At 36.5% G+C, this 13,414-nt stretch overlaps 1 protein-coding gene across 7 annotated transcripts in view; it reads left to right on the forward strand.

The window, feature by feature from the left end:
* Positions 1-13,414, forward strand: part of PUS7L (pseudouridine synthase 7 like) — a 29,711-nt gene that overhangs the window by 474 nt on the left and 15,823 nt on the right. The window contains exons 1-4 of one of the 7 annotated variants that reach the window (XM_027593978.2): positions 69-100; positions 3,462-4,402; positions 9,209-9,289; positions 12,820-12,979. In XM_027593978.2, the coding sequence (XP_027449779.2) occupies positions 3,478-4,402; positions 9,209-9,289; positions 12,820-12,979 (1,166 nt within the window). In that variant the 5' untranslated portion in view covers positions 69-100; positions 3,462-3,477. The other 6 variants (XM_027593979.2, XM_027593974.2, XM_027593977.2 and 3 more) reach the window with 6 other exon arrangements.

Below are 13,414 nucleotides of genomic sequence, written 5' to 3' on the forward strand. Positions count from 1 at the left end.
CCTGCCCCTTTAAGTACGCCGCTGTCGGAGGCTAAGTATTTTAGGACTTCCGGACATGCGCACAGCATTGTGCCAAGGAATTCCTTAACCTGGACGTGAGGTAGACCGGGTCGAACTTCTTGCAAGATGGGGGGCTTCTTTGGGGGCCAGTGATGAGATTAGCTTTGGGACCCCGGTTTTTTGCCTGCAAGAGGAAGGGGACATGGGCTAGTATCGGCGTTGGGACAGGCGGGGGTAGTGGAGGGAGAAGAAGCAGGTGGAGCCATTGGCTGTGCTAGGGGTACTTCTGATGCACCAGAAGCAGCCCCGCCAGAGACTTTAGTTCTGAGAATTGGTGACAGAAAGCAAATAGGAGTGACTGTAGCTGAGCGTTGGCATTTGAAGGAAGAGCATGAGGGAAAAACGCTAGCTGCTGCATTTCTAACATCTCCCCAAATCTGCCCTCAACCAACAATTCCCCAACCTCGGGTCAGCCAAACTACCCACTCCTCTCCGCCCCGTACCCTTGTCAAGAAATCTGCTGTCTAGGAATACTGCCTATTTGTGTTTAACTCCACGTGGACTCCTTGGCTCCGTCCAGCTCAGTTCCACTCTTTTACTAAGATGCTCGTTGTAATTCCCTGAACATTACGTTCTTCCCAAGGTGTTCTAGCGAACCCAGTAGTAGAATGTCTTCCTATCTTCTTCCTTCTACTGGGGAAAGAGTACATCATTATTCTTTACAAGGACAATCCTAAAACTGCTCTTGATCACATTGCTTTCCAACTTTTGGAATTCTTCATCACATTCATCTGATCAGTGCCATCATTCATCTTACTAAAACATCTTTTTGGATTGTGTCATTTTTCTACTCAAACTCCTCCAGTAGCTATATGTTGACCACTCAAGGGATTCTAAGTTCTTGGTAGGGCATTCACTGTCTGGCAGTTTGGCTCTAATCTGAGCTGTATTTTACAGAGCTGTACTACAAAACTTTTTCTCCTATTGCTCTTGTGTCTGGGCTGTTCAATTTCCCCTAACACATTGTATATTTTGTTTGTACGTACTTATGATATGTCTCTACCTTATTCAATGTCTTGAATCGTTTTGAAGACTTAAATGGCCACTTCTTGTATTATGCTTTCTCTGATTATCATAGGCAAAAATGATCCCTTTTTTCTTCCTTTTTACTCTTAGAGCTCTTATTTTGTAGTAGTTGTTTCATTTATTCATTTTTTCAGTCAGTATTGATTGCATGCTTACTATGTGCTTGACACTGTTTTATTTTTTTAAAACTTTTTATTTATTTATTCATGAGAGACAGAGAGAGAGAGAGAGAGGCAGAGGGAGAAGCAGTCTCCCAAGGAGCAGGGAGCCTGATGCGGGACTTGTTCCCAGGACCCTGGGATCATGACCTGAGCCGAAGGCAGACGCTTAACCATCTGAGCCACCCAGGCGCCCGACACTGTTTTAAATGTGAGGTAATCAGTGAATTGGGCAGACAAGGCACTTGCTCCCATAGAGCTAAGATTCTAGTTGGGAGAGATATACCATAAATAATAAAATTATTAGATAGAAATACTGTGCAGAAAGTTGAGTAGGGTTTGGGGGAAGAGAGTGTCTTGTTGGTTACATTATTAGTCAGGGATGACCTCTATGAGGATGTGATTGAGGAATGACTAATCAGCGGGAAGAGTTAACACAAAGGAATTGAAGAAGGCCAGTGTAGTTGGAGTATAGTGGGTAATGGGGAAAGGGTACAAGATAAATTTAGAGACTAGATAGAGTCCAGAATCTTAGAAGTCTTTGGAAGCCAGGGTAAGTAATTTGGATTTCATTATCAATGTGATTAGCAGTTTTAAAGAGGATTGGGATATGATTTAATTTACCTTTCAAATCATCATTCTGGCCATGTGGAGAATGGACAATAGTGGACTAGTTAAGTAGAAGCAGATTAGAGGCCTTCACAATGTATAAGAATTTCTAAGATGGGAGTACTAAATGATGGAAGGACGGCAAGAGTAATCAGAGAGCCAGATGCTTAAAGTTGATGTAATTTTTGGTGATGAGAAAGTCAAGGTTATGACCAAGATGGCGTGGAAGTGGGTTGAGGTTGAGATCAAGGAATCGAGGGACTGTGGTCTTAAGTAGATGATGCATATAGATGGACATGGAAGTCATGCTGGGTAGGAAGACATTGAGGGAGGTGTTAAAATCATCAGTGAATGAAGAGGAGTCTTCTGGGGACCAAAGAGAGGATGCCGGCAGATGGTAAAGCCTGATTGCATGAACCTCAAAGGAGTTGGGATTTGGGGCAGGTAGAGGAGGGAGAAATGGTTTGGAGCAGTGGCAAATAGAACATATTTACATCCTCCAGGTCCTAAGTTAGGTGGGTGTGAAGGGAAAAATAGCCTTCACTGAGAGGACTAGAGAAGCATCAGCGAAGGGAAATAACCAGGTTTCAGTTATGACAAGAAACTGAGGAGACTGTGCAGGAAATTAAGGAGTGGAGGAAATAAACATATCCTTATGTAGTCTAGGAAATTAGGCTACAGAGACTCTGCTGTGATTTCTACGTGGCATGATCCCGGGGGAAGTTTACTAAATTGGTTCAGATTAGTAGAATACATTGTAGAAATGGGATGAAGGTTCAGATGATGATGAATTACCTAGAGAGTGGTTATATGTGAGTAGTATGTGGTCCCTGGGCATTTTGTCTTTCATGTAGCTCTGTTTGGTATGGTAGCCATAGGCTGTGTGAAGAATGAATAAAGGCTTCTTCAGAGGATTATTCTCTTATCTACTGCTTCAAGAAGATCTGAAAAGTTTTTTTTCTCTCTGATGCCAGTAGCATGGTTGGAATTTTCCTGTGGGTCAACATCAAAAGTTTGTATCTGTAAAAGTTTATAACTGGGTTTTCAAGAAGGTTTAAGGTTCAGGATTAATTTAAGTTAAATTAATTAATTTTGAAGCATAATCAAATTGCAGGTTGGTTTTTAGAACTTCATTTATCTATCAATTTGGACTATTTTTTCTTGTCTTCTGGTCCCTTCTCTCATCTCCAACAGCTAATATATAAAAATCTAGCCACAAAATCTCCGGAATTAGCTGGAAATTTTCAGGGATGGGATTTAGACAAATCATTAAGTCCTGTGTTCTGGTCTTTTCTTTGTGGGTCTACAAGTGGTATTTTTTAAAGTAAACTTGAAACTGATCCATTTTAATCCTGGATAATGGATAGAAGCTTGGAGTGGGTGAAGAGTGAAGTTGCAAATCATCAGTTATACCGGAAAAGATTGCCTGTTAATTCATCTTGGTATAGAAGGGTCAAAATACACATGATATGTAGAAATAAATTGCTAATGTCTCTTAAGGGAGCTCAGGATTGAAAGGGAGAAAGAAAGATAAGTCCTGCAAATACATTTCTTTTTTGTTATCCATAACTTTTCTTTCTGGTAACTGCCTCTTTCTTTCTTTTGTAGGCATTTTTATTTAAGAATGGAAGAGGATACAGATTTTAGAGTCAGGTTTAGTTCTTTGTGTTTCATTACTGATCATGTTGGATTTCATGGCACTATAAAAAGCTCACCAAGTGACTTTGTTGTTACAGAGATTGATGAACAGGGACAGTTAGTTAATAAAGCCACCAATGAATGGATCAGTAAAGTACTACCTGAGCCAAATAATTTTGCCAAAAAAACAAAACTTGATTTTCAAAATTTATCCTTTAAAGAGGGAAGCAACCAAGAAGTCAATATTGTCACTGGGTGCTCTTATGATGACCAAAATCTGACTGACATCAAGACTGATGAGTCTGCTTCAGAAAAAGAAGTGATGGAAAAAAATGATGGAACTTCCAAAGGCAAAGAAGAAAAAGTTGATGTTTTAGGCAACTTGTTAGATGAAAAAACTAACGAATTACTGAATCACTTTGCCTGTGATATAAAAGAGAAGTGGAATTCTAAAACTGAGCTAATTGGATCATCTCCTGAATTCTCATTAGGCAGAATCCTTGACAAAAACCAGAGGGCTATTTTGCATAGTGCTGTTAGGCAGAAATTCCCCTTTTTAATAACTGTTGGTAAAAACAGTGAGATTGTTGTAAAACCAAATCTTGAGTATAAGGAACTCTGTCACTTGGTATCTGAAGAAGAAGCATTTGACTTTTTTAAATATTTGGATGCAAGGAAAGAAAATTCCAAATTTACCTTTAAACCTGACACAAACAAAGACCACAGAAAAGCTGTCCACCATTTTGTCAACAAAAAGTTTGGAAACCTTGTGGAAACCAAATCTTTCCCTGAACTCAGTTACAATGCCGGTAATCCAAATGTAGCGATAACAGTAAGATTTCGGGAAAAAACACACAAGCACAGGAAAAGGTCTCTTTTTGAATGCCGGGATCAAAAAGTTATATACACAGGTAATGTAATAAATCATTACCATTTTCGTTGATAAAGTTAGTTAAAATTGTGTGAAAGATGAATAATTTCAAATGAATTAAATAGACTTAACCAGAGGGATGTCGGAAAAAATATTTGGGTCTAGTTTTTAGTGGAAGCTAAGGCCTTTCGAATGACACTGATTTTACGAATTAACCTTATTAATCAAAAATATGGTTAACACAGTGCTTATAGTTAACATAGTCAAAAATGTATAAAGTTGAAGGAGTTACTTTGTGTTTAATAAGTTTTACTGGAGATAAATCTTGATTTCATATTTTTGAAGTTATTTTAATTAAAATTAAGCACTGAGACAAGTAGAATATGTCTGCTTTGCTTGAGAAAGTGAAGAGAACACCTTTTTTTCTAAACAATTGAACTTCAGTACCCAAGGTAAAGAGCCTCCTTACAAGGAGCTCCCTCTTTGTTCGGTTACTCTTTTAGAGAAGAGGTGCTCAAACTTTAACATGCATTAAAAATCACCAAAAGGGCTTGTTAAACAGATTTCTGAGCCCTATTCTCAGAGTTTCTGATTTAGAAGGTTTGGGCCAGGGCTTTCAGAAATTCCCAGGTGATGCTTTTTTTACTCGGTCTGGGGACCACATTTTGAAAATCACTGTTTTAGCAGATATATTCAATTCCTAGGCCTGGATGGAACTTAGGAAATCTTGTTCTACAAGTTTGGCTGACCAGGTTTAATTGGCCTATATCCTACATGAAGGACGGGAAGTTTTTTGGATGGTCTTTTTTATAGATACAACAAAGCTTTTTTTTTTTTTTTTTCTGGTTAAACACATTTTATTTATTTTTAAGTTTTTATTTTAATCACCCAGTGCTCATCATGACAAGTGCTCTCCTTAATTCCCATCATCTATTTCACCCATCCCCCACCAACCTCCCCTCTGGTAACCAGCAGTTTGTTCTCTATAGTTAAGAGTGTTTCTTCGTTTGTCTCTCTCTTTTCCCCCCCTTTGCTCATTTATTTCTTAAATTCCACATATGAGTGAAATCATATGGTATGTATCTTTCTCTGACTGGCTTATTTCACTTAGCATTACTCTAACACCATCCATGTCACTGCAAATGGCACGATTTCATTCTTTTTTATGGCTGGGTAATATTCCATTGCATGTATATGCAACCTCTTGATCCATTCATCAGTCCATCAGTGGACACTTGTGTTGCTTCCATATCTTGGCTATTGTAAATAATGCAGCTATAAATGTAGGGGTGCATGTATCCCTTTGAATTATTTTTCTTTTCTTTGGGTAAATACCCAGTAGTGAGATTGCTGGATCATAGGGTAGTTTTATTCTTAACTCTTTGAGGAAACTCCATACTGTTTTCCACGGTGGCTACTCCAACAGTGCAAGAGGGTTCCTTTTTCTCCACATCCTCGCCAACATCTGTTGTTTCTTGTGTTGTTGAATTTAGCTAATCTGACAGGTATGAGGTGATATCTCATTGTAGTTTTGATTGGCATTTCCCTGATGATAAGTGATGGTGAACATTTTTCATCTTTTCATGTGTCTGTTGGCCAGCTGGATATTGTCATCATCATTGTTGTCTTCTTTTTCTTTTCCTTTTCTTTTCTTTTCTTTTCTTTTCTTTTCTTTTCTTTTCTTTTCTTTTCTTTTCTTTTCCTTTCCTTTCCTTTCCTTTCCTTTCCTTTCTTTTCTTTTTTCTTTTCTTTTCTTTTCTTTTGTTTTTGTTTGATACACTCCACAGAGCTTGAACTCATGACCCTGAGACCAAGACTGGGAGCTGAGATCAAGAGTTGGATGCTTAACTGACTGAGCAACCCAGGCACACATCTGTTTGTCTTCTTTGGAGAAATGTCTGTTTGTGTGTCTTCTTCACATTGTTAAATTGGATTATTTGTTTTCTGGGTGTTGAGTTGTATCAGTTCTTTATATATTTTGGTTCCTAGACCTTTATCAGATACGTCATTAGCAAATATCTTCTCCCATTCCATAGGTTGCCTTTTAGTTTTGTTGATTGTTTTCTTTGCTGTGCAGAAGCTTTTTATTCTAATGTAGTGCCAGTAGTTTATTTTTGCTTTTGTTTCCCTTACCTCAGGGGACCTATCTAGAAAAAAGTTGTTACAATTGATGTCAGAGAAATTATCGCCTATGCTCTTTCCTAGGATTTTTATGGTTTCAGGTCTCAGATTTAGGTTTTTCATCCATTTTGAATTTATTTTTGTATATGGTGTAAGAAAGTGGTCCAGTTTCATTCTTTTGCATGTAGCTGTCCAGTTTTTCCAACACCACTTGTTGAAGAGACTGTCTTTTTCCCATTGGATAGTCTTTCCTGCTTTGTTGAAGATTAATTGACCATATAACTGTGGGTTCATTTCTGGGTTTTCTATTCCATTCCATTGACCTATGTTTCTATTTTTGTGTCAGTTCCATACTGTTTTGATTCCTACAGCTTTGTAATATAACTTGGAAGTCTGGAATTGTGTTGCCTCCAGTTTTTTTTTTTTTTTTTTAAGATTGCTTTGGCTCTTCAGGGTCTTTGGTTCCCTACAAACTTTAGGATTAGTTCTGTGAAAAATGCTGTTGATATTTTGATAGGGATTTCATTAAATGTGCAGATTGCTTTGGGTAGAATAGACATTTTAACAGTGTTTGTTCTTATAATCCATGAGCACAGATTGTCTTTCCATTTTGTGTCATCTTCAATTTCTTTCATCAGTGTTTTATAGTTTTCAGAATACAGGTCTTTCACCTCTTTGGTTAGGTTTATTCATAGGTATCTTATTATTTTTAGTGCAATTGTAAATGGGATTGTTTTCTTAATTTCTCTTTCTACTGCTTCATTATTGGTGCATAGGGATGCCGCAGATTTCTGTGCATTGATTTTGTATCCTGTGACTTTAATGAATCTGTTTATGAGTTCTAGCAGGTTTTTGGTGGAGTCTTTCAGGTGTTCTATATATATTATCATGTCATCTGCAAAGAATGAAAGTTTTACTTCTTCTTTACCAGTTTGGATGCCTTTTATTTCTTTTTGTTATTTGATTGCTGTGGCTAGGACTTCCACTACTATGTTGAGAAAAAGTGGTGAGAGTGGACATCCTTGTCTCATTCCTGACCTTAGGGGAAAGGCTGTCAGTTCTTTCCCATTAAGAATGATGTTAGTGGGCGCCTGGGTGGCTCAGTTAGTTAAGCGACTGCCTTTGGCTCAGGTCATGATCCCCGAGTCCTGGGATCGAGTCCCACATCGGGCTCCCGGCTCAGCAGGGAGCCTGCTTCTCCTTCTGACCCTCTCCCTCTCATGCTGTTTGTCTGTTTCTCTCTCAAATAAATAAATAAAAATCTTTAAAAAAAAAAAAGAATGATGTTAGCTGTGGGTTTTTCATATATGGCCTTTTTTATGTTGAAGTGTGTTCCCTCTAAACCTACTTTGTTGAGGATTTTTATCATGCATGGATGTTGTACTTTGTCAAATGCTTTTTCTGTGTCTCTTGAAATGATTATATGGTTCTTATCCATTTTCTTATTGATGTGATGTATCACTTTGATTAGTTTGTGAATATTGAACGGTGCTTGCAACTCACGAATAAATCCCACTTGATTGTGGTGAATGATTTTTTTTAATGAATGTTTTTGGATTTGGTTTTCTAGGATATTGATGAGGATTTTGGCATCTATGTTCATCAGAAATATTGGCCTTATATAGCAAAGCTTTTAGGATGAAAGCAGCATCCCAAATTTGCACAGATTGCATGTGGCACAGAAACAGGATTGTACTGTGTAGGGACTCTGTGGTATAAATGAAGAGATTAGACCTTGAATCTATGTGGGTTTCATTTTATATTATGACTTCAGTTCGTATAAAGATTTATGAACTTTTAAATCTCTTTAAGACTGGGCGCCTGGGTGGCTCAGTTGGTTAAGCGACTGCCTTTGGCTCAGGTCATGATCCTGGAGTCCCGGGATCAAGTCCCACATCGGGCTCCCTGCTAAGCCGGGGGTCTGCTTCTCCCTCTGACCCTCTTCCCTCTCATGCGTTCTGTCTCTCATTCTCTCTCTCTCAAATAAATAAATAAAATCTTTAAAAAAAATAAAAAAATAAATCTCTTTAAGACTTAGTTTCTGGGGCGCCTTGGTGGCTCAGTCAGTTGGACAGCTGCCTTGGGCTCAGGTCGTGATCCTGGGATCCTGGGATCCCTGCTCAGCGGGGAGCCTGCTTCTCCCTCCCCCTCTGCCTGCTGCTCTGCCTACATGTGCCCTTTGTCTCTCCATCAAATAAATAAATAAGATCTTTAAAAAAATAAAAAAAGACTTAGTTTCCACAAATGTAAAGCTGGAAAAAAATAATACCACGGGCAAATTACTTAACAATTTGTAACTTTTGGTTGTACTTTAAAAAATGGGGTAATAGTAAAGCCTAATTCACAATGATATTCTAATGATTAAATGAAATAATTAATGAAAATTTTAATATATAATAGTTATTCAAATGTTGGTGTCTTCTCTCCTGAAAATTTCTGTCTGGTATGTGACTTGCCTTATATGAGAGAGCTGCTAGTACAGCACTTGACACATGAGGCATGCAGTAAATGGTAACAGATAAATCTATTTTGAAGGAAAAACAAAAGTAGCTTTAAATGTGCAAGGGAGAATTGCTGATAAGTTATTTAAGCAGTTATAGGTTTTAAACTACTTGAAATTCTAACAGTATTAATTTGAATTAATGAACTAAAAACTGGAAACTTTTTATGTATTAGTTTAAATTAGTTTTACAAAAACTATGAATAATTGGAGGGATTTATTAAGGGGAGGAACTGATGGTTCACCAGAGAATCGTATGGAGATATTGGGATATCTACAAGTCCAAGAACAAAGAAAAAGACCAAGGTAAAGTATCCCTAGCCCAGATTTTGCACAAGCCAACCTTTTATAAGAACAAAAATAACTCATATGAAAAAAAAATTACTTTTTCCAAGTAATCAAGAAAATGTTATAATTCTTATAAATTAAAAGTATAAATTTGGTGGCCTTTAAGTTTTCCTGTGTGTTCGCATATTATTTACTAACAGTGAGATTTCAATGTAAAAAGACAAATTTAAATCAGTTAGACATTTATAATTAGAATTAGGTCTCATTCTCTTAAACATTCCAAGTATATAAGATACAGATTCATTAACACAAATACTGAAATCATGGATTTGATTCTCCTAAATACTCGAATTTTAAGTTCTAAATCATCGCAAATGAAAAAAATGCTTATGCACTAAGGCTAACCAGCAACAAATGATATAATTTCAGACAATTTGAAGGGTTCCTTCCTACATGCCTGAGCTTGCTTAACAACTAGTCAATAGCGGGGCGCCTAGGTGGTTCAGTCGTTAAGCGTTTGCCTTCAGCTCAGGTCGTGATCGTAGGGTCCTGGGATCAAGCCCCACGTCGGGCTCCCCACTCCGCGGGAAGCCTGCTTCTCCCTCTCCTGCTCCCCCTGCTTGTGTTCCCTCTCTCGCTGTGTCTCTCTCTCTGTCAAATAAATAAATAAAATCTTAAAAAAATAAACAAAACTAGTGAGTGACATGCCCAGATTGTCATGGGCAGATTTGACATATCAAACTCCACTTATCAAAAACATGAACTTTAAAACTTTTATGGATTGGTTTCTTGGCCTTCTTCTATGTAGAACCGTTCCCTGGTCTACTTTGAAAAGTTTGTAACACCTAGCCAGCCCACTGCAACAGCTGACCAAATTTTGCATTTCTTTTACTCTTAAGATACCTTAGTGACTTCTGTCTAGTTCCACAGATTTGGTATATCTGAGGGACTACCTATATTTTTTCACATTATTCTTAATGGACTCTCAAAAGTTTTGGTTCTAGGATACCTGAAGAGTATAGCTCTTATAAGTTATTGTAGACCCCAAACAACTTTTATTTGTGTGGTTATTACCTATTGATATCTAACCTATTAAAACAGAGAAATTGTTGAACCACCATGTTGTATATATGAAACTAAGGTAATATTGTGTGTCAGCCATACTTCAATTAAAAAAACCCCAGAAAATCTAAAAATATGAATTTGTTTAAAGTAACCTATTACTATTAACATGAAAACAATTTCTAATGAAAAATAATGATATTTTTCAACTAAAAATTAGTAACAGGCATTGTTTTATAGTTCTGCAGATCTTTCTAATATCTGACTTAATAAAAGTCAGCTTGATTCTCATATCTGTTCTTGCATTCAGTCTTTTGGAATTTCTCATTTTGATTGAATCAAAAGAACAAAACAGCTTCACACAGGTATATAGTTGGAAAAGGGAGAACATTATAGGCCCCATAAAATAATAGAGTCCCACAAATCCTACAAATATTGAAATATTTGATATTTTGATCTTACTGCTTTGGCTGTTTGCCATACTTCTTTTCATTCTTTAAACTCCCAGAGCAGCAACACTTCCTCAAATTCTTTTCAGCCTCCTAAGATTAAATGCTTCCAAGGCAGGGATCATTTTTGTTTTATTGACCATTATATCCTTAGCCTAGCACATCTTCTGAAATCATTTTATTTAAACTTTGTAATTAAATCCTATCATGACGAAAGCTGATATTCTGAAGTTATTATTTCTCTATATTTTAAATATGGGCTTTTAATTTCATTTTATTTGAAACAAGTGATATAAATAGCTGTCCTGGAATCAGAGTTTTATATTTGAATCTATTTGGTTAAGATATCCTGAAAGTGTAAAGAACAAATTGAGATTTCGCACATAGATTTAGCTTGTATGATTCTCTCCTTTCTTGTACCTCTTTTTATCAGTTCTTTAACAATAACAGAGGTCATGGTACATTTAACTTATCACTGCTATAATAGAAAATTTGGGGAAATCTGGGGAGCTGTATGATAGTACAAAAAATAATGGCCTTAGTGGTAAAAATAAATCTAGAAAGTAATGGATAGTGCTTGAATATTCTTCAGAAATTATAGCTGTTTGTTTATACTTTAACAATTCTTAAACATAGCAAGTAAAAAATATTTTTCTTGTAAAAATTCAAACATTGAAAATATACAACATTGCATTAGAGATTTTAACACTTTTCACATAAATTATATGCACTGTGTATATTTTTGAAACCTGCTGTTTTCATGTTTCTAGAGGTTATTCATATGAAGATATAAATATATAGATCTTCCCCATTCTTTTAAACAACTTTTGATATTCTAAAATGTGGTTATTATAAGCACTTGTTTAGCTATTTTATATATTCATAGATGGATAGATAGATACATATATACATTTCACATCCTTCTACTTCCTGAATCAGCGTTTATGTTTAATGTTCATTTTTCGTAGAGGATTCACTATTTGGGGACACCCTTGTAGCTGCGGATGACAATTACAGCAGTTGAACAAAATATAAATTATTCTACAAAAAACCCTGAATTTCCTTTTCATGAGTAGAGGGAAAAGGGCAGTAGTTTGATGTATCTTATATGTAAACATTGTGAACTGTGGGTTGTGGTATTTTGTTATTATCAGTGCTGGCTGGTTTATAGGCCAGCATATTGGGAACTTCTTTGGTGGTAGTTGGTACTGGGCTTGTTCCTTCTCCCTACCTTTCCAATCTCACTCCCACCCTGTCATCTAGTAGACATTTTAAGCACCTACCACAAAGCAAGTGCCGTTTTATCTATTGGTTCACTCGCCTGGAACTCCCAGTTTATGGGGTGGGCAAACGTAAAGAGAGAAATTATAATGCATAGTGGCAAGTGTTATGATATTGATAATGACAACTTGTGGAGACATGCAATTTTGTGTAATCACCTTGTGGAGTTTATTTATTCATTCAGCAATTATTTGAATAGTTAGTGTGTGTTAGGCTGTGGGTATAACAGTTGAGAAAACAAACATGATCCCTGCTTTAGGAGCATTCAGTCTCGGGAACCTGGGAAGAGCTTAAGGGAGAACTGCTGCTGCTGTTGGATCATGAAGAATAAATACAAGTATGGCAAGTAAAATGGAAGAACACATTTTAAACAGAGGGATTCAAATGTGAGAAACTACAAAGCTGTGGAAGGCTCTAGTCCATCCATGGATCCTGAGCCATTCTCTGTGTCATACAGGATATACGTGCGGAGACTGAAAAGAGAGACCGGGGTCAGATATAAATGCCAAAGTAAGGGATTTAGATGTTTTTTGTATAAGCCTTTCCTGAGCCAATTAGCATTTTTCAAATGACTGCTGAAATCTAAGACACTGATTTTATATCTTGTTAAAAAATACTTACATTAAAAATTTGATTCATTATATTAATCTGTTAGTCTACTAAGAATGTAGTTGATGTGTCATAGCTGTGTGTGTGTGTGTGTGTGTGTGTGTGTGTGTGTGTGTGTAATCTGGGATTTTTGTTTGTTTGTTTCAGCCTTTACCCTACGAAAAGAAAATCTGGAAATGTTTGAAGCACTTGGTTTTTTAGCTATCAAACTTGGTGTGATTCCTTCAGATTTTAGTTATGCAGGCCTAAAAGACAAGAAAGCCATCACCTATCAAGCAATGGTTGTTAGAAAAGTGACTCCAGAGAGGTAATATGACATTACTTTATAAGATAGAACTTTACTTTCTTATTGCATTAAATAAATAAATGGGAGATTAAAAACTCAGAACACTAGGAGCATGTTAACCTCCCTATCAATAGTAATTAATTGATTAAAGGCTTATTGAGCAGCACATCCTGCCTTAATAATATGATTATCTTCTAAATAGTGTTATGTCTTAAATTTACACTGAAAATGTAGGTAGTTTTAAGACAAACTTTGAGAGGTGGCGGATTTTAAATGATTGAATTATTTCAGGTCATAAAATAACTCTGTTAATATAATCCTATAGTAATGGGTTTTTTAGTGCACATTTGTTGAAATAGCATTGCCTTTTGAATTCCAAAAAAATTTTTAGTGTTCTGATATAAGTGGTTGTCTAGCAACTATCATGTAAACCTTATATTAATTTTTAAATGTAAG

Source organism: Zalophus californianus, chromosome 9 (genome assembly GCF_009762305.2).
Source record: "Zalophus californianus isolate mZalCal1 chromosome 9, mZalCal1.pri.v2, whole genome shotgun sequence".
Taxonomy (NCBI): Eukaryota; Metazoa; Chordata; class Mammalia; order Carnivora; family Otariidae; genus Zalophus; species Zalophus californianus.